At 35.2% G+C, this 25,159-nt stretch overlaps 3 protein-coding genes across 5 annotated transcripts; all 3 read right to left on the bottom strand.

The window, feature by feature from the left end:
- Positions 1-783: 783 nt before the first annotated feature.
- LOC106718235 (zinc finger protein 641) lies at positions 784-5,249 on the bottom strand. Its single transcript, XM_014512272.2, has 9 exons — positions 5,188-5,249; positions 4,647-4,938; positions 4,057-4,254; positions 3,488-3,622; positions 2,850-3,040; positions 2,258-2,429; positions 1,996-2,092; positions 1,567-1,760; positions 784-1,324 (listed from the first exon to the last, which is right to left on the bottom strand). The coding sequence occupies exons 2-9, from the start codon at positions 4,924-4,926 to the stop codon at positions 1,179-1,181; spliced, it is 1,413 nt and encodes a 470-aa protein (XP_014367758.2). The 5' UTR covers positions 4,927-4,938; positions 5,188-5,249; the 3' UTR covers positions 784-1,178.
- Positions 5,250-9,668: 4,419 nt separating this feature from the next.
- On the bottom strand, positions 9,669-22,513 carry LOC106718017 (zinc finger protein 81-like). 3 transcript variants are annotated; one of them, XM_045679644.1, is made up of 14 exons: positions 22,354-22,513; positions 20,115-20,253; positions 18,819-18,948; positions 18,433-18,543; positions 17,871-17,954; positions 17,531-17,551; positions 16,413-16,489; positions 15,720-15,854; positions 14,814-14,909; positions 13,930-14,041; positions 13,197-13,419; positions 12,446-12,612; positions 11,455-11,600; positions 9,669-10,164 (listed from the first exon to the last, which is right to left on the bottom strand). In XM_045679644.1, exons 2-14 carry the CDS (start codon positions 20,235-20,237, stop codon positions 10,030-10,032), a joined length of 1,560 nt encoding a protein of 519 aa, XP_045535600.1. In that variant the 5' UTR covers positions 20,238-20,253; positions 22,354-22,513; the 3' UTR covers positions 9,669-10,029. The 3 variants fall into 3 exon arrangements, with proteins under 3 accessions (XP_045535600.1, XP_045535599.1, XP_045535598.1); XM_045679643.1 differs by lacking the exon at positions 22,354-22,513 and adding an exon at positions 22,059-22,226; XM_045679642.1 differs by lacking the exon at positions 22,354-22,513 and adding an exon at positions 21,027-21,710.
- Positions 22,514-22,864: 351 nt separating this feature from the next.
- Positions 22,865-23,477, bottom strand: LOC106718181. The gene is made up of 2 exons (XM_014512194.2): positions 23,301-23,477; positions 22,865-23,218 (listed from the first exon to the last, which is right to left on the bottom strand). The coding sequence occupies exons 1-2, from the start codon at positions 23,387-23,389 to the stop codon at positions 22,912-22,914; spliced, it is 396 nt and encodes a 131-aa protein (XP_014367680.1). The 5' UTR covers positions 23,390-23,477; the 3' UTR covers positions 22,865-22,911.
- Between the last annotated feature and the right edge of the window lie 1,682 nt (positions 23,478-25,159).

Below are 25,159 nucleotides of genomic sequence, written 5' to 3'. Positions count from 1 at the left end.
AATTTTAAACCACAGCTGATCCTATCGTACAATTCGCCATCTATTTAACAACTATGCAATTCTATGCACAACTTATTTAAGAAAAATTTAGAATTTACATACAAACACTTTTAAAACCAAAACAATAGTTATAACAATAATTTTTAAAATATTTATCCAAATCAACTCTTTTAGAGATTACTATATATCTTTGAATATTTTTTAATCACAGCAAAAAATATCAAATTATTAAAACGAAATTTTACTATAACATTTCATCACAATGCTTTATATAAAGTTTATTTTACATTTTTACAAGTTTATTTAAGAGCGTTTTTTACATTTTTTCATAAAAAGTAAAGATTAAAAATAATACAACACTACCTAAATAGATAATATCTTGCTAATAAAAATAAATCCAGGCATTTTAATCGCATAAAATAATTTATCTTCTTTAATAATTTTGTGCCCGTTACAACAAATAAAATGCGTGAATGCATAAACATCTTTCATTTACTTATTTTTTTTTTTAATTTTCACTATACTATACATTTAATTTCCAGTCGATCTCTGATTTTTATCTGACTGTGTTCGAAATATACTATTCAATATGTCAACAAATATATATTTATTAAACCATTGCAGATCATCAAAAGCAATTAAACGAGATACTTGATAGTATTGTTTGATTAATGAAACAGCTAAAGAAATATTTCAACACGTTAGAAAATAATAACAATGCAAAACAAAACATTTTTAAAACCAAACGTTTTTGGCATTACAAGAAAAGATCCTTTTGCTTTGTATAGTCATTGATGTGACAGGAACAATGACCTTTATAAATGGACTTGCTATAAGACGTAGTATTTTGTGCCTTCTTGATTTCGCAATTTTAGCGCTGATGGTAGCGTTTTATAGGGGTGGTGTGGATTTGAACTAGTAAAATAGATAAATTTAAATGTCACGTATCATGAACTGTCATTTCCAAGCAATCGCCTGTCCATTTTGAGATCAGTGGACAGAAACATGAAATATTTCTGATCATCCATCATCAATAGGCTATGGGATCTATAAAAAACAAAAATAACTATGGTAGTCGTCAAGTGTCATCATCTTGGTTTTGGCGGGAAATGTTTCTACTGTCAGAAGACGTCCTTGGCGGCTTGTATGAGTGTGAGCAGGTCGTTCTTGTCGTCGGGTCAGGAAGGCGCGGCGACCGGCGCAGGCGCGGGTGCGGCGGGCTGCGACAAAGGCGCGCCTCCCGACTGCTGCGACAGTTCGGCCTTCACGCGACGCGCGATGTGCGACCGCGTGTGCTTGCGGAGGTGGTCTTTGCGGTAAAAACCTATAACAGACGTGTTTAGTTTCTCAGGTTTTCAAACATTGATGTTAACAATTTAGCAATAAAAGAAATTGACTGAATCATAGAATTTCTAAACCGATTCCAAAAATTCTAGAATCCTATATTATTTCTGAGTAACATTGTTAAATATTGTTTAAAAAATAAATGTCTCTTACGAAGTCAGGACAGGCCACTAGGCAAGAAAAATGTCAAAACAGGTTAAATCACACTTAGATTCCAATTACCTTTCCCGCATTCGTTGCATATGTGCCGCTTCTCGCCGGAGTGTATGACGAAGTGCAATGTGAGCTGCTCCTTGCGCTTGAACGCCTTCATACAGACAGAGCAGACGTGCGGCCGCTCCGGGTTGTGTGACTGCTTGTGTCGTGTCAGGTGGTCCTTGCGCTTCAGCGCCGCGTTGCATATGTCGCATATGAACCTATCACAGTTCATAATGGAAACTTAAACCTCTAATTACTTAACTTTAGAGGCAATAATTCTCATACCAATAAAATTCCTTATTAAGATGGTAATGTTTAGAAACATAATTATTAACAGCCAGGTAAGTTAAGAAAATTAATTAATATTCCAGAAAAAAAAATCAAGGTCATGAAATTTTTAAAGAAATCACAGCTCATGTTGGACTCTTAAGGATTTAATGTATTGTGACGCACCTCCTCTCCATAGTGTGTCCCACTAAGTGTTGTTCCAACAACCCTCTCTCAGGGTACGCCATGTGGCACTCGGGGCAACAGTACAGCGTACTGCCGTCTGAAAACCAAGCCACAGAGACATGGTTACTATCCTGGATAACAAAAGAACCTTGGATCTATTTTGAATAAGACTGTTTTCTACAGACGTTTCACGCTCTTAAAAATTTCCTCACCACAAAACTGCTATTGTAATCTTATGATGTTAACAATTTGGTAATATTACCTAAAGCAGTGGTCAGTCGTATCTCTCCAGGTTTAGGCCGCGGCTTTTTCTCCTTTAACGTCTTCTTCTTCTTTTTCTTCTTCGATATGGTGATAGTGGTTGTATTTGATGTCACGTTCTGATTGACAATGGCAGTCTGTACCACCACGCTGTTGACTGTGTTTGTCGCCACCTAGGATATGAATTTATAGCTATAGGCTAGCCGCATCCATAAACCGTTTTCCTTTGAATAATCAAATTTTACCAAATTTTCGGGTCAAACAACACACCCCATAACTCTGTTATAACTCTCCTATTGCGGCCATATTTTAGAAGTATCTTTATAGGAGAGCATAAAAATATTAAAGAAAATTTCTATTTAACTAACTCATCATTCTCTTGCTGTTGTGGATTTATCTACCGTTATCTTGTATCTACCTTTTAACCTATGTTTTCTTTCATTTCAAACATAGATAGTTATATCTCAAACTCCGCTTGGCAAAGTCCATACTTTCGTATACATAAGTACACAAGAACCATGCGAGGTTAAGTACATTTAAGTACATCTCTCAAGAGATTGTCGACTGTTAGTTTAACTTGTAATTATTTATACCGGAGTGAGTGAGGGTATGTTGGGCAGTGCGTTAGTGGCGACGGCCGTGATTATGGCCGGCTGATCTTCGCGCTTGTCGGGCGCCGAGTACTTGAGCAGGTGATGCAGTGGCAGCGGCAACGCCGACAGGTAGTCCGCCACTCCGCCGCCCAGAGTCTGCCACGTCGACGTGTCCGTCACGTCACCGATACCTGACATGTTTATGATGTGATTATTTTTTACTGCTCCTTAACTACTATCGCATTTTACGTATCTTACTGTGCTTCCTAAATTTTAAGAGACCAAGGTAAAGGAAGTTTCAAAATAAATGTATCTAATAAGGTATACGTTGAAGTACCAGATAAAACTCGCTTCATCTAACTACATCATCATCATCTGCTCACTATACGTCCCCTGTGGGGGGCTCGGAACCTACCCTAAATCAGGGATGAGAAAACTAAATACTACAGCAGTTATCAAAATGCACACCAATGGGTGAATCTGATAATATTAAAGAAAAACAAGATCTCTAGATAAAATATAACGATGACACAAGAAGAATGAAAAGGTAAAACGGTTGAACGGTTACACATTTAAAGTTTTTGACTTAAGACTTTGATCATTGATTCCATCTGATCGATATGATAAACTAAACTTACTGATGAATTCAGCGGGTGGTGCGTTGCGATCGAGGCGGCCCTCCTGCTTAATCGCACGCGCGAAGGCCGCCGCCTCCTTCGGCTCGTGTAGCACCACCACCAGCTGCTGCGTGCCCGCCTGCAGCGCGCCCCCGCCTCACCACAACATAGCATTGTGTTGTTAACAAACAATAGATGGTAAAAAAAAACTATTAAACCCGCCTGAATTATCTAAGAATATGGATACGAATTAAATAACTCTTCACGCTTCAAAATTGGTCAAGTTCTTAGATTACCAACGGAATCAAGCATGACATTGCGTCAGTACCGTTGTTACTACTACCGAGTCTGGTTGAGCGACCGCCATGGTGCCACAGGTCTACGTAGACGTGGTAGACCACACAGTCTCACGTAACCTTTCCCCCCCTCGAGATCGGGTAAAAATGGCAGTAGGTACTCTAAGAATCTCGACCAGACCCCTGGTAACGTTAAAACCAGCACTACATTGCATTTCAATTTTTTATGCTAAAATTACTTTCAATTAGCAGACAAAATGCAAAAGTAAATACAGATCCTTCCTTGGATCCTACCTTGCTGCTGCATCATGGTGGCCATGAGGTCATGGTGCAGCTCTTCCCGGTACTCGCGCTTGTCGATGCGCTGCTCGGCCTTCAGCTGGTGCACGGTGTCGGTCTGCACGTAGCCAGCCCCGGCGCCGGCGCTCGCCCCCGCGTAAGCCACGCCTCCCACGTTCACCGAAGACGACGATATCGTCTGGTACTTCACACCTGTGCCGAATTGTTTTTTGTTCTTATCTCTAACGTTTAAATCCGAAGGTCCGATCCGAAAAATATATTGCATGCATGTAATGCATGCAATATATTTTACACTGTCAGGTCTCTACTGTGTCAATTGACAGTCATCCAGTGTTGGACGTCCTTTCAATACTTACAAAACAATAACTGGCACAAATCAACATCCGGCACAAAACAATTTATGAGCAAGTGTAAGTATACGCTATCTATGTACCTGAACTAAAAATTTTAAAATGTAAAAATTGTGTAGCGAACATGACGATAATAATATTTTAGCCAAGGACGAATTGGCGAACACTGACCTATTTTCTAAAAATCAATACCCTCATATGATACACTTCCGCAGCTTGAAAGTGGATAATTACCAGTGTGCAGGGGCGTGAGGCCGGTCAAGGCGACAGTGCCGGGTTGCGCTGAGCTGACCACCACCACGCTCTCAGCCTGACGGAACTTAACGTCGGCGGGCAGGGCACCGGGTGCCACGAACTGCGCGCCGGAGCCCCCGGCCGACGCGTAGCGCGTCTCCTGCACCACGCCACCGCCGCCGCCGCCACCACCTTCGTAACCAAACTTGGCCGCGAACTGCTGGATGGTCGGGATGGCCGCGCCCGCCGGGATATGGCCCGTGAACTGCGCGAAGTTCATACCTCCGCGAATCTGAAACCGCGACGGACATCGCCGTGTCAAAGTCGGAACGCGTTTAAGCCACGCACCACGGCGAAGGGTGCGACCCCTCGCCGAGTACTCGCTCGACCCCCGCCATTCTGCCTCACCCCAAACTCCGCCGACGTTTCTCGCACTCTATTTTTACCGGCCCGCACTCTCACACCATCTTTCCTACGGGCGGATCTGATGGCTCGAGGACCGGTCTCAGGGATTCGGAGGATGACGTATTGGAATAGTTACCTCTCTCCCGATGGATTGGCAATTTTCATAGCGTTTTAATTATTCGTCTTCGATGAAATAAGCTAGTGTAGGCAATGCGCGGTGCGCGGGCGAGGTGCGCGCGGGCGGGGCGCAGGCGCGCTGCGGCGTCGGGCGCGGTGTGAGGCGCGGGGGCGCAGACGAGCAGGAGCTCACACAGGGCTGCTCCGCTTTCACGGAACAAAATAAATATTACTCTCGTTCATAAAACTTAAGATAATTTAAATATAACAATTTTCTTGCAAGTATACACGATGTCACGATTTAAAATGTTTTTCGATTAAAAGGACCTATCCTATTATGATTTGTAAATAATGTAAATTAAAATGTTAAGAATCAACAATACTCCTAAAAGGAACTTCTTTAAAAAGTGTAAAACAGCCTTCAAATTAATGTGTCACAGTCGCTAAATTTTCTCACCTTGCCAGAAACCCAGACAGGGGTGTAACAAGGAGGGGATAGGTAGGGCCCGTCTGTCTGTTGTTATATATAATGTATTGAGCGAGAATTATTAATTGTTCGAATTAAAAATAGTGCAACATTGCGCTGCGCAGTTTTTTATCCACAAGTACCTTGTTGAATCTCGTCTGCTGAAAACATATATACTACATTACTTTTACATCGATCAATAGATTACAGTGTCTAAATTTATCCCTTACCTTTTATAATGGGCCAAATTTATTTAGATTTTGGAATTATACGATATCTACCTGTTTCCAATGGAGTTTACCGCAGGTTTCTGGGGCCAAAATATTCGTTTAAAACTTATCGTTATCTCTGTTTTTTCTAAGATAACGCGGACAGGGATGACAATATGTTTTATGCAGAGATTTAGGTGTCAGAAAAAGACGGTTAATCGCGACATTGAGTCGCCCAAAACGGTTTTAACAGGAGCCTTCATCGTAAGGTTACGTACTCTTGATTCATCTTACTAATATTATAAATGCAAATGTTTATTTGAAGGTATCTCCAGAACGGCTCAACAGATCTCGATGAAATTTAGCAATAGATGTATGTAACTATGTTTTATTAATTGCGCGCGTACAGAGCAGCGGGCGACAGCTAGTGATTTATAAACGCAGGATAAGTCAGATATTTTCTTTATTCTGTATATTACTTAGCTTACTTACCATAAACATCTTTTTGCCAGTTACATTTTTTTCAATTGTATTTAACAAAAGGTTTTCTTGCAATATGGTGAAAACGAAATGAAAATCGTTCATAAAAATCAGTGGCTTTTAATCTCATTAATAAATAAGTTTCATACAAAAATTACACTTACATTAAGAAACTAAATTTCATCACCTATTAGTACGACTTAATTTTTAATACTTGTAACTACTAATTTCTTTACTCTTAAAATAGTAAAACGAAAAAAAAAATGGTAAAAGTGTGCCAAGTACAAAAAAAAAATACTTTACAAAAGCACAAATAAAATACAAAAAAATAATTAAATCTACTTAATTAGTGCACAAAATTCAAATTTAGAATTTCATTTCTTAAAAATTACAAAAAAAAAATCTAAAAAAAAAAGTGATGACCTTAATCTTAAAAGTAGACCCTAAAATGTACAAAATAAAACCTATTTTAATAGTTTTACTACAAATTGAACGCCGGAAACACATCACTGTAGGTTTTGAATGCCGCAACACTTGTATTAGTATACATTGTTGTCTCTAGTTTTTCAAAGAGATTGTGTGAGATGACAATACAAATGAGTGCAGTCAAAAGCCACAGTCGTATACTTCACAGATGATATTCCTGCAAATAGAGCAGCGGTTCTCAAACTTTTTTGACTACGGAATCCTTTTGGGAAGCAAAGTATTTGACGAAACATTAGAATCAAATTAGATTATTTTCCGATATAGAATTTGTAATTCTTTTTCTTTCAATTAGCATCCTCAATTTTTGAAATACGTAATACGTCTTTAGTATTTTCATTTTTTAAAACGATTAATACCTAATTTCGAGGACCTCCAAAAAGGTTTTGCGGAGTCTTAGGGCTCCGCGGAGCACACTTTGAGAAACGCTGTACTAAAGAATAGGAAAGTAAGTAAATAAAGCCTTTTACATAAATAATCAAAACAAACCAATGTCTTTTTATCAAAAATAATTAGACATATTCTACACAAGTATTCAATAATGAAAATCCACAGAAAGAAAGCGTTCAGTTTTAATACGAATTAAAAAAAAAAATACAAAACTATCCGATGCACTAAAAACTTAGTCTAATTACAAAAATATATAATTCGAAATTATTTTTTTATATATCTACATTAAAGCTGGTAATGTTAATTTCTTGTTGTTAGAATCGAATTAAAAAAAAATTCGAATGCGAAGCGAATGTCGGGATATTTTTAGATGGAAATAAAAGCAATGTTTTCGCAGCTTTTAACTTAAAAGTCGAATGTATCAAGAAAAATAACTTGAATACTTAACATCGTGTTACAAGACTTTTAAAAAAAAACTGAGTTAAATTTTTATTATTATTAACAACAACTACATCTAAGTCTAGGAAAAAAAAAACAAAGGGTCAGAAATCTCTATGATTTTGTGAAAAAATACAAATCATATATCACCAAAATACCAAAAAATATATATACAAATAGTATAAATATCACAGTAAAGATGATATTTACAATGTTTTACGATATTTCAAATCAAGACCATTGTCAAAAAAAAAAAGTATACCTCACCTTTTAAAGTCAGACAATTTCATTAGACATTTTCTTACAATTCCGACATCTTTTTTTTTAAAGAAAGATTCGAACTCTTGACCTATTTATCAGAAATCGTACCTTTAACAATTAGGCTATTGGCGCTTCTATATTTTTTTACAAAATTAAGGTCTTCATTTGTTACATAGCATTGAAACAATTTTTAATTTTTACAGACTTGTGCTTTAGAACTGTCTTATTAAAATCTATTTTAGTATTTTCGCAAAATAACCAGTCTTTGTATGTAGGAAATTTATTTTATTACATTATCTGCATATGTACTGTAACATGAGACCTGAATCCAATGACGTCATAACGACATAAGTACAATAAACCAATAACCAACTTATATTAACACATGTTCTCAATTTTTGGATAGAGAATGTAAGAGATAGAAAATCTCATTGCAGTTGTCGCTATAATGTACCTAGATCCAGATTTCAAGAAAAAATCTAAGAAATTTAATCAATAATACTGTAAAATATCTGTTTTAATTATTAATTTTTATTTTTTCTGATTAGTAAGCTATGACGTCACAAATGGCGCGGATATCAAATTTATATAAAAAGCATTTTTTAAAAGTAATACATAAGCTGCGACGTAATATCGACGCTGGAAAGCATAAACGCTGTAACCCTTAAAATCGCGAATATGTTTTTCACACGTTAATAATTTCAATCATTATCAAAGGATAATGATTTTATTATAGGTTAGCACAAACTACACAACATTGCTAAATACCGCATGCTTGTAGACGTATCAGCTCACGAGTTATGATTTTTTGGTTCTCCTGTAAAGTTCATACTTTCGGGGTTACAGCGTTTACGCTTTCCAGCGTCGATATAACAATTTCCATATCATGTTATCGTGGCCGCGTAATTGTATCATAACCTCAAAGTCACAATTATTCAATGTTAAATTGAAAAATTACAGAAATAGTAAACTATGATGTTTTAAAAAAAATAGTATTAAAGTACAAAAAATTAAAATATCAAGTTATATTTAGACATTTTACATTTGTTTTATAAAAAAAGTAAATAAAATGTTTTTTGTTTATACTATTTCTTGTTGGATTACTATATCTAGGATATTACACTAAGGCCTTAGTCCTTTAGTACACAGACGCGAAAGCGAAACGGAACCTAAACGAAAAAAAACGTGCCAAAAATGGAACGTAGTTTGTTTCACGCTAGTTTATGTGCTAGTCTATCTGATAAATAGTTCATTTTCAAAACTACGCTAGATTCCTATAAAAAATTCGCTTCGGTTCACGAAAGGTTTTAGTACAAAAAATGAGTGATTTTTTTTTTACGTTAACATGATTTAATGTCTTTGATATGTCATATAAAATTTTATTATAGTTGAAATTAATTTTAAATCAAAAATCATAATTTTTTTTTAAATATAACGAAAACATTTTTTTTAAATTGTTTTTGATTATCGGATTTTTTTAATATATTCACATTTTATTGTTAATATTTAAGTTAAAAATAATTTGTATGATATTAACATTACCTTTACCAGTTCAATTATCACCAAATTAATCACTTGCTTATTTTTATTACATATATAGTTTTTTTTAAATTTAATTTTAACATGATTGGCAGTATTTTGAATGCAATCAATCTTTTTTAGTTCATAATTTTAAATTATTCAATACATTCCAATATTTAAAAAAAAATACTTTAGCAATGTTGCCAGTGTTAAATTCATTTTTCTACAGTCAATAATTGCCACATGTAAATTATTTACATGTTTTTTTTATTGTTCTATTGCTGCCAAAGATCATATTTCGAATGTCTATTTTTACCGCTTTGATTATTTTAGTGTTGTTAATTTCATTTTTTATTGTCACATTATTGCCATGTAAAAAAAATACCCGGCTGTATCTGGCCCGGTGAGAGGCGTTGTTATCGCAGTTAATTCTGTCAGAAAATAAAGTACAACCTAGTAATACAAAAAAATTACACACAAGACATCTGACAAGGATATTAAGACAGTTTTTTTGATATGAACAAGGAGCAGTAATTTTATAATATAGTGTCACTAATGATGGTTGTCACTTATCTTGACACACTTGTGTGTCAATGTGGGGTGGGCAGAGAGGTCACGAGTTGTCAGCGAGCAGCGCATCAAGCTGACTGTGGGCGTCAATGGGCGCGTTTTGTGCCTGCAGCGAGGAGACCACATGCTGCGGTATACTGATCTGTATTGGCATCTGTGAATTCGAACTCGTCGGTACCTGGTCATAAAAATATATATTATTATATTAAAATTACACATTTATATCTATATATATATAAAAGAAAGTCGTGTTAGTTACACTATTTATAACTCAAGAACGGCTGAATCGATTTGACTGAAAATTGATGGGGAGGTAGCTTAGAACCAGGAAACGGACATAGGAAAGTTTTTACCCCGTTTTCTATTTTTTATTCCGCGCGGACGGAGTCGCGGGTAAAAGCTAGTTAGCTATATTATTAGTTTATTTTAATGGTTCCTACGAATAAAGGCCAATGTGAAAATTGACTTTTCAGGAGAGGCTCTTAAGTTCAACCATATTAAAATAGGCCTCATATGCTTTACTTCAGCAAAGAATAACATTTACATCTGTAATAATGTTTTTTGTTAAATAAACTAAGAGTTAGCTTTTAACACAGAAAAATCATCAATTTGTTACTTTAGCCCTTATACATATTACCCATCGGTTTATTGTATTTCTATATTAAATGGCTGCGTTTAATTATTGCACGTTGTTTTTGCTTTTCAGCGTGTTTAATGGCGTATCCACACATGCCGCCGGCTTATGCCGCCGGGTTTGCCGCTGGCTTTCAGACCGCCTTGCCGCTGAATTTGACGCCGGCTTTACCGGCGGCCTGCAGATGCGGTTGCAGTTTTCGCAATAGTGTTGTGACTTTTGTCGAAGTTAATCGTGTACGTAGGATTGGAGATGTTGGACTACAATATAGTTGCGTGTATCGCAAGTGTAGTGTTGTATGTTATTATTCATAAAATAATAATTAATTGTTGCGATTCTTGAAATGCATATGCCTTGGGTTCCATAATAGTTCATTTTCTTGATACTTTTTTTTTATATTGAAAAAGTTAGCGCTTGACCACAATCTCACCCGAGTAAGTAAAAGTACTGCACTATCATCCCAGTTAAATTCTGTTGTTTCGTTATTTAAGTATATGAAATTATGTTATTCGCGAATACTACAACACTACCATTCCGTATCGAAGCCGCAAGCAAACTGCCGCCGGCAACCAAAAGCCGCGCGTGCCGCATGGGATGGCTAAGGCTAAGATCGGGATGGCCGGCGGCCTGGCCGCCGGGTCGGCCGCCGGCCATGCCGCCGGGCATGTGTGGATGCACCATAAGGCAACGTTCAATATCATTTTCCACGTAGCGACTAGCCGCTTAAATCTAGGCGACTATCAAGTTTGCAACTAATGCGTGGCGACTAATCGCACTAGTGGAAATGGGGTTTATGTGACTGTGATGTAGGAATGTAGATTGTGTAGTACTGACGTGTATGGTGATGCCGGGCATGTTGTCATCATGTGATGCAGACTGGGCGAGTATTGCGGGTTTATCTTCAGCTGCATGTCCGTCTCGTGCACGTCTGCTCTCGTGTGACCGCGCATGCTTCCGCAAATGATCTTTCCTATAGAAACCTGACAACACAATCAATTTCTGTTAATCTATATATATATATCTATATATATAAAAGAAAGTCGTGTTAGTTACACTATTTATAACTCAAGATTGGTCGAACTGATTTAGCTGAAAATTGATGGGGAGGTAGCTTAGAACTAGGAGACGGACATAGGAACTTTTTTATCTTGTGTGCACTTTTTTTTTATTCCGCGCGGACGGAGTCGCGGGCAAAAGCTAGTATCCACATAATTTGAGTGCATTTTACTAGATAACTAGATACTAATTAATATACATGATAATAAGAGCGGCGATAGCTCCTGCCTGCTGATTGTAAATCAAGTGCTTAACCCCTGGGTTCAGCACTTGATTTACAATCAGCAGGCCCTGGGTTCGAATCCCACCATGTACCAATGTGTTTTTCGATTTTCGATTTAAATATGTACATGTATCCGACGTTCTTACGGTGAAGGAAAACATCGTGATGCTGCACATATCTGAGAAGAAATTCAATATGTGTGAAGTCAACCCTCACTTGGCCAACGTGTCACTTAGTCACCCCTAACTTAGGGTAGGCTGCGAGCCCCTCAGTGGAGACGTATATTGAGCTGATGATGAATCAATATACAAACGATATACTGAGCTTTAATTCTGTCTTTGAATTTGTAAAGCGAGAGACTACTACACTTAGAATCGTAATTAGTTACTAAGGAACAGTCTTACTGTAGACTAGCGGTTGCATGCGACTTGGCCAGCGCATAATAAAATAAAAAAAAGTAACTTATACATATATATACAGACAATCCAATTTTCTTAATATACTAAGGGTAATATTTTCTATGTAAATAACATATGTTAGACGTACCTTTGCCACATTCTGCGCAGTGCTCAGTCTTGATGCCGGAGTGTATGACTGCGTGCAAGTTGAGATGTTCACGTCGCTTGAACCCCTTGTTGCACACCTTGCACTGGTATGGTCGCTCCGGATTGTGGCCCAGCTTGTGCCGCTCCAGGTGCTCCTTGCGCTTCAGTCTGCACAACATAACATGATAACAATAAGCTAGCTATCTTATATTTTAATTCTAAATTGAAATATTTTCACTATCTGAATACAATCTTACTAACATTATAAATGTGAAAGTTTAGATTGATGGCTAGATGGATGGATGAATGGATATTTTTAGAAGGTATCTCCATAACGGCTCAATGAATCCTGATGAAATTTAGCGTGGATATAGAATATATGCTGGAAGAACACATAGGTATCTATATATATAAAAGAAAGTCGTGTTAGTTACACTATTTATAACTCAAGAACGGCTGAATCGATTTGACTGAAAATTGGCGGGCAGGTAGCTTAGAACCAGGAATAGGACATAGGATAATTTTTACCCCGTTTTCTATTTTTTATTCCGCGCGGACGGAGTCGCGGGTAAAAGCTACTATGTTAATGTTAATCTTGTTTTACAACATAATTTCACTTTACGTTATTTTATACAAAATAAAAAATGAATATACGATCGCCATGTACGAAATTTGTCATTCCTCTGTTCAATTAACTTAATGCTTTGTTATTCAATTACCATCATTAAGTTAAAAAACCTTTATGTACTCACCCCGCGCCGCAGATACCACATATAAAACGTCGTTCAATCTTGTGAACGATAAGATGCATCTCAAGCTGTTCCTTGGCTGGGTATGCCATCTGACACTCTGGGCAGCAGTATACTGCGGTGCCATCAGACGCCTTTGCTATCACCACCTGTCCTGGCTTCGGCCGCGCGGGCTTCGGCGGCTTCTTCTTGTATTTCTTCTTCTTTTTCACTCGCAGTACACCATCTGGTCATTTATATCTTATTACGTACTAACATCATAAATGCGAAATTTTAAATGTATGGATGGATGTTTGTTTGGAGAACATCTCCAGAACGGATAAACAGATCTCAATAAAATTTGGCATAGACGTATATCATAGTGTGGAAGAACATATAGGCTAATTATTAAGTTTTTTTTTAATTCCGCTCAGACGAATTTTTGAGCAAAAGCTAGTTATAAGAAGTGTTTAATTTTACAAACAAAAATCAACTTTAGCCTCAACCATCTCTTGGACTTATTAATTTAATCAGAAATACAGTAATTTTGTCGACATTTTAACAGATAATTACGCATATTTTGTAATTTTTAACTGTAACCTAAAAGACGAGATTTTATTCAAGCAAAATACGCGCTTATATGTAGATGCAAAAACCTAAGTAAAAACTAGTTTTAAACTATATAACGTTGGTATTCCAGTATTTTAGTACTAAGATTTAGTATTATAAACGAATCTAGATTTAAATTTAAACATACCTGCATCTAGTACTTGTTTCTCCTCCGAGGTGGCGCTGCCATCCTCAGGCCAGTCCCTCTTCACGTTCAGTCTCAGGTACTGCTGCAGTGACGACGGCAACGCCTCCGCTTCCTAAATAAATACAAATAATTTAAACCAAGGAATATTTATAAGTCTGCATATGTAATCTTATATACAAAGTTCTCGTATCACAATATTAGCTATCGTACTCCTCAGAAACGACTTGATTGGTTTTTATGAATTTTTATATGTATATTCAATAGGTCTTAGAATCAGCTACTATTTTTCATAGCTCTAAGTGATTTATTTTTAAGAACAAATTTAAATTAGAAATAATTTATATGACAAAACAATGTTTGCTGGCTCAGCTAGTCGTTTATAAAAAAAAAAAAAATATTTGAACTCAATTGAGTATTTATAACAATAAAAAATTTGAACAAGGTATAGAGAATGTAAATATATAATTTATGGTTTACTAGCTGTCGTCCGCAACTCCATCTGCGCGGAATTAAAAAAAAATGAATAAGTAGCCTATGTGTTCTTCCAGACTATGTTCTACAACTGTGCCAAATTTCATACAGAACCATTTATCCATTCATCCTTCCATCTAAACTTTCTTATCTATATATATAAAAGAAAGTCGTGTTAGTTACACTATTTATAACTCAAGATCGGTCGAACTGATTTAGCTGAAAATTGATGGGGAGGTAGCTTAGAACTAGGAGATGGACATAGCAACTTTTTTTATCTTGTGTGCACTTTTTTTTTTATTCCGCACGGACGGAGTCGCGGGTAAAAGCTAGTTTACAATGTAAGTAAGATTATTTTTCAATTTCTATTATTAGTTCACAAATTTTGACTTTTGTGATTAAATACTATTCACCTGCGGCGGCAGTGAGTTGAGGTATTTGATGAGCTCAGTGTTGTCCAGCACTCGCCAAGACACGCCCTCACTGCCCTCAGCGCCTTGAGAGCTCTCCTGCAAAATATTACATTGAACATTACTATATTGAGATTATGAAAGAACTTATTATTTATTTTTTTATAAAAACCAAAAAAAAAACCTTATACATGGGCAGTTAAGTATTTTATATCCGCTAAGGTTCTATTCAGACAGACCGTGGAGAAGAGCAAAGTACATTTTTACGCTTGCTTTTGTTAAAAAAGACGTGCAAAGTAAAATTATACCTTATTTCAATCACATAAAGCTCAATTTTATTTACAATAAAGTGAACGGAGACTAAATCCACTATAAGTTTTGTGATGAAGAATACAAATGAAATAACATCTTTCATCAGTTCATTTGAGCAGTCACAAACATACAAATCCACATACATAAATATACTTACACAAACGCGATAAACTTTACCCTCCTGAGTGAGTCGGGTACGAACTAGCTGAATCCGGTGTGCATTGTAAAGCAAATTGAAAATATATAATTCAAATAATGTTATTGAAGAACCAAAAACTTTCATTTCAAGTTAATTTACATTTTTACTAGCTATTGCCGCGACTCCGTCCGAGTAGAATTAGAACATAATAAGTAGCCTATGTGTTCTTCCAGATTATGTTCTACATCTGTACCAAATTTCATCAAGATCTGTTGAACCTTTCCAGAGATACCGTCAAACAAACATCCATCCATCATCCATCCATCTAAACTTTCTATAATATTAGTAAGACATAAAGAGAAGATAAATATCATACCGCCTTATTAGTTCATATCTACGACTTTATTTATTTTTAAATCAATAAAATAGATAGCTATATACGTGTATCTCTTACTTACATCATCATTAGGCTTCTCAATGCGCTCCTCTTTGATGTGCACTTCAAAGTCGTTGTTGTTGTCGCCGCGAGTGTTGTTGTTGAGGGCGCGCTGCTCTGACCCCAACACTATCTCATTATTCTGAGTCACAAATACCTGAAAACAATTATACCGTTAGACTTATAAACTTAATAAAAACGACTACAGTAACTAATAGTTTAGTTGGCTATTAGTTCTAGACTGCAATTTCAGCCCAGCTAATCCTGAAGGACCTGCGTTAAGTCTAGAATAGATTGGTGCCAATATTGGAATAACAATACTTGAGTGTAATCTTTTTAATTAATTCTTACTAATAATTAAAAACATTGGATGGATGGATGGATGTTTATTTGAAAGTATCTCTAGAACTACTGAACAGATATCGATGAAATTTGGCATAGATATAGAACATAATCTGGAAGTTCACATAGGATACTTCAGTTTTTTTTGTAACTCCGCGCGTACGCAGTCGCGGGCGATATCTAGTTTCATTAAATTTTAAATAACATTAAACCTTTTAATATGGTTGTAAAATGTCATATGGAATAAATATTACATTTAATGCCTTTTAGAAAGGTTATAACTCTGAAATCATCAAAAAAGTAGATTTTAACAAAAAAAAAAATATCAAATCAAAAAAATAGCAAGATTATAATAGATTTTTTTATACCACACCTGCTGCACATTTTGTTGAATCTGCTCTTTTGAGTCCATATTGATTTCCTGCGGCATGGCTGTTAGCACCTGGACACCTGTATGATAAAGTTGTTACATAAATCACCTAGTTTTACATTTTCACTACAACATATAGTCGAAATCAATGAAAATGAGAAATAAAAAAACTTATATAACAAATTTATAAGACTGTTATCACAAGACTTGTTAAAAACAGACATTGTCTATCATAAATTTAAATAATCGTTCAAAATAAATACATAGACAATAAATGACATTGTCAGTCAGTGACATATAAATATAATTTCTAATTTCCATTGATTTCAAGACGACACTAATCGTGCATTTTCTAAAAATATAATGTCTGCATATTATGTTTTAATATGGGTTTTCACTTTCGAAACACTTGTTTAAAAACATATATTTATCCCACTCATTCCTTTAAAAGAAACAGAGACGAAACACTTTTCAATACTAGTGTTACTGCAGTGAAATTTAACAGTAAGATGTACTTAAACTTTATGATGCAAACAAATTACTAGCATTAAACATTTACTGTTTGTTTCTGAGACCAAAATAGCTAGCTTTTACCCGCGACTCCGTCCGCGCGGAATAAAAAATAGAAAACGGGGTAAAAATTATCCTATGTCGGTTTCCTGGTTCTAAGCTACCTGCCCACCAATTTTCAGTCAAATCGATTCAGCCGTTCTTGAGTTATAAATAGTGTAACTAACACGACTTTCTTTTATATATATAGATATCTTCATCCCTATCATTATCTTTGACAAAACAGACATAAAAATACGTTTTAAACGGAGATTTTGGTCTCAGAAACCGACGATTAGACAACTATAATAATAAAGTGATAGAAATGATTAAATAAATGAGATTTTCAGTGATTTCCAACTGCCGAAACACATTTAAACATCTCTGTTTGTTCCAAATAGAACTAATGGGACGGCAATAATGTTTCTATACAAGTGTTACGACAGTGGAGACTCACAGTATGACACAAAAAAAACATTGATGATTGTATATTTCGTGATATAGTTAGTGACAGGTGAATGAGTCAAGCACAAATTGAAGTTAAAACAGTGTAAATATAACAATTGATTCACCTGGTCGAATCCTTATTGTACCTGAACATTAAAAATTACTATCTTACTAATATATTAAAATAAATGTATGTTTGGATGTATGGATAAATTTTTGGTAGAAGTTATCTGCAGAATAGCTCAAGGGATCTTGATGAAATTTGGGACTAATGTTGAACATAGTCTGGAAGAATACATAGGCTACTAAGTTTTATAATTCAGCGCAGACATAGTCACGGACTACAGCTAATATTTTATATATCAAATTTAATACTTTTTCACCTTATATTTAACAAGTTTTAGTATTAAGTATTAAATATTTTATAGTAATATTACAAATATTAACATGTTAAAGACAACTTACCATCAGGCATAGCATTCCCAACCAGCTGTATACCGTTAGGTTCATTGTTTTCAGGTGAATATGCCAGAGTAAGTACTGCACCACCTATATAACAAAATTATATATTTTTTTATATTGAAAAAGCTAGTGCCACGATTCCACCCGATGAAGTGATGATGAGGTCTAAAGATGGTTACGAGCTAGCTTTGTAAATGCCTATTCACTCTACTCTTGAAAATATCTTATATTTTACTAACATTATAAATACGAAAGTTTAGATGGATGGATGTTTGTTTGAAGGTATCTCCGGAACGGTTGAATTAATCTTGATGAAATTTGACATAGATGTAGAACATAGTTTGGAAAATTTCAAAAGCTACTTATTAAGTTATTTTTTTTTTAATTCCGCGCAGACGGATTCGCGGGCAAAAGCTAGTTACTAATATATTTGCAAAAGTTTGGATGGATAGATGGATGGTTAATTCCATGTAACTCGATCTGGATGAAATTTTGACAGATAGATTACTGTCTGGAATAGCATACAGACTAGTTAAACCAGTTTTTTTTTATTTCTCATTATTACCTTGTTGATATCCTTGTATAGGTATTTGCATCTGATATTTAGGTTGCTGCTGGGCTTGTAGCGTTAAATTTGGGCTCAGGACTTGAATTTGTACGGTTGGCTGCGGGTCACCTACAAACAAAACGATTTTGAGGTTATTTACATTTTGCAAGTGTCATTGTATACTGGAATAATTGGCTTCAGGAACTAAATTATTTAAGGATTTGAGATTTGTATAATTACTAAACATATCAAAACAACAAAAAAATATCCCAAACAGATTGTATAATACAGTAAAGGGTATATTATTAAATAAAATCCACTAAATTTTAAAAAGCAATGATCAATATAATTCTAGTGAAAAATATAGTCCTACTAACTTAACTAGCTTTATAAGTAGTACTGACCTGGTTTAGCACCAGGCAATGCTATAGGTACTGTTATGAGTTGTGGTGTCTGCAGCGTTGCACCACCATCCAGGGTGCGGACATACTGCATGCCGTCTGGTAAACTGACACCTCCCATGACACCCACAACCTGCAAATACAAATACATATGAATACTATGTGATTTATATTATAGCATACTTTTTATTTATTGCATGAGTACATAAGAACTGGTTTGACTGATACTGTAAAGAAAAAAGATTTGATTGTTTTTTTTTTGTCTAATTTGAAAACTACAAAAATTTTACTGCTAGAAAATTTTCATCTTTAAACAATTAACCTTACTCACATTTTTGTATATTTACCGAAGCATAATGCTGGTTGGTTAGGACTTCATGTAAAGTTATAAAACTTTGAAAAAATTATTTTACATTTTAATAAGTACGACATTTGTAACCATTCATGTAAGAGGAAATTAAAAGTGAAAGTTTTAATACTACCCACATTTGAAACAAGTTATTGAATGGATTACTGAGATGTGAAAAACACTGACAAAATGTATTACAATAATAATAATCTTACTAATATTATAAATGCCAATGTTTAGATGAATTTATGTTTGTTTGAAGGTATCTCAGGACTGGCTGAACTTGTTTAAATTTGGCACTAATGTAGAACATAGTCTGGATGTACACATAGGCTACTTATTAAGATTTTTAAGATAAAATGCCGCGCGGACTAAGTCGCGGGCGGCAGCTAGTATTATAGTAATGCCAGCCATTTATCAGTTACTACATACATACATACTACGTATATTAAGATTGTGTGCAGCTTTAGTATCTTGTGTCGTTTTCATTACATCACACTTCCTTATAGTTACATTACATAGATTTGTTGAATATTCATTTGATCATTTGTTGCTGTATGAATGTGACATACATGACAGAGGTATGACAGGACCTCGGTAAATGCTCCCTCTCTCTCTACCACTCCGAGCACAGGCTTGAATTATAATTTTGTTGTTTTTACCAATTCTAATACATTTGCTATATATTTATCAGCTCACTATACATCTCCACTGAAGTGCTCGGAACCTACCCCAAATTAGGGGTGACTATGCCATAGACAACCACGCTGGCCCAGTACGGGTTGGTTGACTACACACATATCATTGAATTTCCCCTCTGTGGAGATTTATAGTCAGCTGATGATGAATGAATGAATCAATTTGCTGTATACCTAAAATTACTTAATTATTTCGTTTCTTGGAAATTGTTTACAAAGTTTTATAAAAAGATTATTACTATATAACTGTACCTGTGACATTGTGCCACCATTGTTGGATATGTTCTGTTGTAGTTTGGCAACCGGCAGCTGGCCTCCTGTTGTTATGAAATGTGTGCCTGCTCCCCCCACCGCTGAGAAAGCAGTAAAATTCATCTCCGAGTCTTCTTCACTGCAGAAGTAAACATAAAATCTATTATTGTAAACGCATAATTTACAATTTATCATTTACTTATGTATATATTGTAATGCACAGATAATGATGGGATCTCTTGTGTCAGGCCCTCTTGTTGAGGCCAAAACCAACTCTGGGTCACTGCGCCAGCGAAGCATGTATATTTTTTATTGTGTATATTTATCCTATTATGATATCTTTCGCAAATGTTAAAGAATAAATAACTACAGAAGTCAACTATTTTTACTAATAGGTAATTTATAATAGTAATTAGACTTTATTTTTAAAACTGAAAAATCAAGATGAATCTGAGTTATTAAATACATTGGCATTGTTAAAAAACTTTGAATCAAATGTTTTCAAATTGTATAGATGAATACATGGTTCATAATTGTATTAAGATATAATCTTGGCAAAATATTTGCAAATGTAGTGCATAGAAAACTTGTTCGAATGGTTTTCCTTTCCAAAATTATTAAGTTACACAATGGTTGTGTAAGTGTTTGCTTTAGTATATATTTACTATTGAAGTTCAAGCAATAATTAATTTTTAAATCCTTGTGTACATTGATCCTCCCAAGTAGGGTTGGGGACAGGCAGGTGGCCGGCCGTAAACACTTAGCTTTGTGCGCCAACACCACATGAGAGGGAAAAGGCCAGGGAGATGATGATTTTGTACCTTGTTTATCATTATTAAGTCATCGTAAAAATATTTTTAATCAAACAATCATCAATTTAATGTCTAAAAAACATTACTATTCTGCCCATACCAAGGGGCATCCTTCTCTCTTGTGGGCATCTTCTGCATGTCGCACATTGCACCCTCCACTTCGCGACGAAGCGGGAGAAAATAAGATTAAAAAAGCACTGTCACACTTTCGTCATTCGGTCACCACGAATATCCCCACGACGGTACCACCACCGCGCGCCACTACGGGACCACAGGGAACCAGATGGTAGGGCACATACCACTTTCGACCGCCACACACGCAACTACACTAAAACGTTAAACGTCGAGAGGCGAAAGATGATCGCAAACTACTACTAATAAGAAAGTGGGTTAAAGAAAGTTTTTTATGCTGGCTCAATAGTCAACCGGCGAGTTAGTTATACACACTATGCTGGCAATTTGATTGTACGTATGTCTGTGCATGTAGCTCTAACATGCTCCTCACTTTCTCTTTGCTGTACTTTCACAAGATTCATGTTGAGGTGTGGTTGTGGTTCAGTTAACGTAGGAAGCTTGCTCGTTGAGTAATCACCTTATATTGACTGTGGGAAATTCATTGTGATACTGTTCCCTTAATAAGTTGATATTTTATGTTTTTGGATATACCACAATAAGCATTCATGTAAAGTGTTCATGTCAATTATTATGATTCTTTAAATTATTTTCAATTAAATACTGCAATGTATAAGATGTAAGTGACAGGATATATAAACTGGGTCAATGGAATTTTTCTGCTTTTTTACATGTACTTGTAGAAAATCAGTAACTATTTTTAATTTCTCAATTTAGTTAATTGCAGTGTTAAATTTGGAAAAAAAATGAGCTTAGCTTTAGAATGATGTGCCAACTTTACACCAAAACATGTTTATATGTTTATGAAAATAATTCAATGTGTAATGTCAGAACAAAGAAATTCCACGTGAATAATAGCTGTATCATTTGTCGGAATTTTAGTTACGCAATTATCTACAAATAAAGTTGTAAATTAATCGTATTTTAATTCATAAGTTTATGTCTGAAATCCATATGAGGGGGCGGACCCAGACGTAGAACGAAGGTTATTCACCCCTACCAGTTCCTTTTGCCAGCGTCCATCACGCGCGGCGCGACGCATCCCCACCAAGATGCGGGATCCCCTCCATGTACTATCGATACGACACCAAATCACTCCCGCTCCCGACTCCTTCCTCCACCGACAGGAAAATCGCGAGAGGAGGGGTTGTGCGGCCCTCACGCTCGACAGCGGCACTCTCGCCACGGCGCTCAGGGACAGCCACGCGCCCCTCTAACGGTACACAAAGTACCGCTACCGAAATAAGGTCACGGATTTTGATATACAACAAATATAACTAAATTATAACACGTACCTCCAATGTAGTTAGTCTTTTGACACATAAAAAATAGCGTTTTATATCTTGATCCAATAAAATATTCAAGTTATCTAAACAATAAGTCGTAAACAACAAATTCACTAACTATACAACACATGAAATCCGCCATTACTGTTTTGACGTCTCGAAAACTTATCACCAGATGGCGTGCTAATTGCTTTTTTTTTATTTACATCTTGATTTTATTACGGAGTTGTCGTAAATATTTTGAGATTAGTTTTTATGGACCCGGTAAATTTTAACAAGTTAGTAAACAAAAAAACCAGCAGTTAAATGGATGTATGCTAAAAAGAAGAGTAGGTCGTATAAACAAAAGAAATAAAACAAATTTTTGTTGTTACAATATTCGAAAAAATGTTACACATACATCATATAAATGATGTAGGTAAAATAGTTTATTCACATAGATTAAATAATGTAAACATGCAAAGATACATGCAAAGATAACAATTGTTTTAATTCTAAAATAAGATTACAAACTAGTAGTTTAATAATACAGGTACACAACTTAATTCACACATTATTACAAGTATTTCAAAAGGGAAACTGTTGCCCTGATCGTTGAATTCTTTCTAAATGCAGTTCAAACAATAATTTATTTTCATAATAATATCTGCTTTGTGATGATGTGACACCAGGGTCATAAGTAGGTGTACTGTCAGAATTATGGTTATGAGTTTGAGAAGATATTCCATTCTCCTCAGTTCTTATCCCATTAATATGACTAGGATCTGCAGCCTGAAGGATAGATTGGCTAGCGAGGTTGTTATTTATGTGTAAGTTATTTATCCTTTTCGATAGTGGCATGAACTCGCACGTGTCATCCTCACGAGTTCTTTTTCTGAAACCATAGATGTTAGTCAATAAAATTACAAATACAAAACAAAAAGAAACGATAACTTTGTTGTCGATATTTTCTGTACCTATTTTCTGTCATATTACTAAATATATAATCTCCATTGCTATCAAAACAAGTATTCCAATTATACGTGGAATTTCTTCCAAAAGTCATCTGCTCGCAATTCTTTGCTGTTGTAAAAATATTTAAATATTTGTAGAAAAAGGCAATTCAGCACAACAGCAAGTCGAACAGAATGACAGTTCAGTTTGACAGAATAGACATTTGACATAAACACTAGCATACTTTTTAATGGAATACATTTTATGGCATCTATAAAAGAGATTTCTCTGTGTTTCGAAAATAATTGGCAACTTTTAAAATGTTAAAAACGAGTCCAAATACGAGTAACTGTATGAAAAAACTTCTATTTATTGAGCATACTTTTAGTGTCAATGTTTTCCGAAGTGCTATTTTTCATATGGCAATTTTACGTATTCATTTAATTCTTTTGCCAATAGAGTGCGCTGTCCTTCCACTGTTCCGTTCATTATTTTGATTTCCGAGAGTTGTGTTTAAAAAATCATAGGCAAAATAGGCGGGCAGGAGAAGAATTATAGCGGAAGAAAAGGTTCAGTGATTCGAATCTTAATTTCAGTAGTTTTTTTGGAATGTACTATAATGACTTGACGTTTCACCAATTTGATAAACTACAGAGAAACTAGTAAAAATATTTAATTATTGTACCTATGTAGTCATTGTACTTTATCGATTTGAGATAACAATTAAATAAGTAGATGTTATAGGAACAAAATAAACAACATGTAAATATAAGCAAATCCCTGACATTCAGAATTTTGGCTACTTGGCAAGATAAAATAATTTATTGGTTTAATTAAAATAGGTTTTCTAAACTCTTGAAAATGTGAAAGACTTAAATGAAAACATTAGTAACATCACTAGAATTTTATTAGAAATTTCGTGTTTCGTCACTGGCTGCATGGAAAAAGTAAAAACATTTTAACCACAGAGCAATAATTTTATTTCATTATCTATCAAATAGACACAATGTATACTTATTTATAGACTCAGACTTATTTGTTATGCGTATATATGTACTTGTAGGGCAGCTTCGCTTGGAAATGCATTGAGTCGATTTCTGGCCAAACATGGTGCGCGAGGAGATATTCATTCTCTTTATGGTAAACGAGAACAGCCATAAGATTCAGTTTGCTGTGGACAGATGGTATATTGCCCTTAGTATGAAAAGATATTGCATATAAAATGTACGGCGCTCTTACTTGAGTGTTATAATTATATGGTACCTACCAAATATAATAGAAAACGAAAATTACGAATTAAGTGATTGAGTCATAGACTAATTTATTAAACCCTTAAAAATGCGCTCATTGTCTATGGGTCCAGTATAACGGGGCCTTCAGCCTTCACTCTTGTGCACTTATCGTGAAGATAAAACATAATGAATAAAGCTGTTCTTATTTACTTTCTAATTTATTGCGCTATAAAGTTAATTAATTAAATAACACAGTAGTCGAATTTAAGCGGATTAGAATTCCGTTACAGCAGTGTCTTGTTAGATGATCGTCAGAAATCATCAAGCGACGTGGTCGACACAGCGTGACTAGGTCTACGCTATGAACACATTATCGACTGTTATGACATTATAGTAGCTTGAAGCAAACCAGCTTCGTTTAGGGATACTGTGAAATTTCTAACACAGATGATGGTAAACAGACGATTGCAACTAGGAAACGTAAGGAACTTAACGGTAATTTTTCCTCCGTCTATTGTTTTACCCTGTAGTTCTCCATTGCGATTTGCCCAATAAGAAAATCATACATTTTGATACTGAAACAGTAGCCACATTTTTTATTAGTTCATTCATACATTTATTTAACTGTAATTATATCTAATATTTCATAA

This window comes from Papilio machaon, chromosome 10 (assembly GCF_912999745.1).
Source record: "Papilio machaon chromosome 10, ilPapMach1.1, whole genome shotgun sequence".
Classification (NCBI taxonomy): domain Eukaryota; kingdom Metazoa; phylum Arthropoda; class Insecta; order Lepidoptera; family Papilionidae; genus Papilio; species Papilio machaon.
The sequence above is the reverse complement of the archived record's forward strand: the minus strand, read 5'-3'. Positions and strand labels throughout refer to the sequence as shown.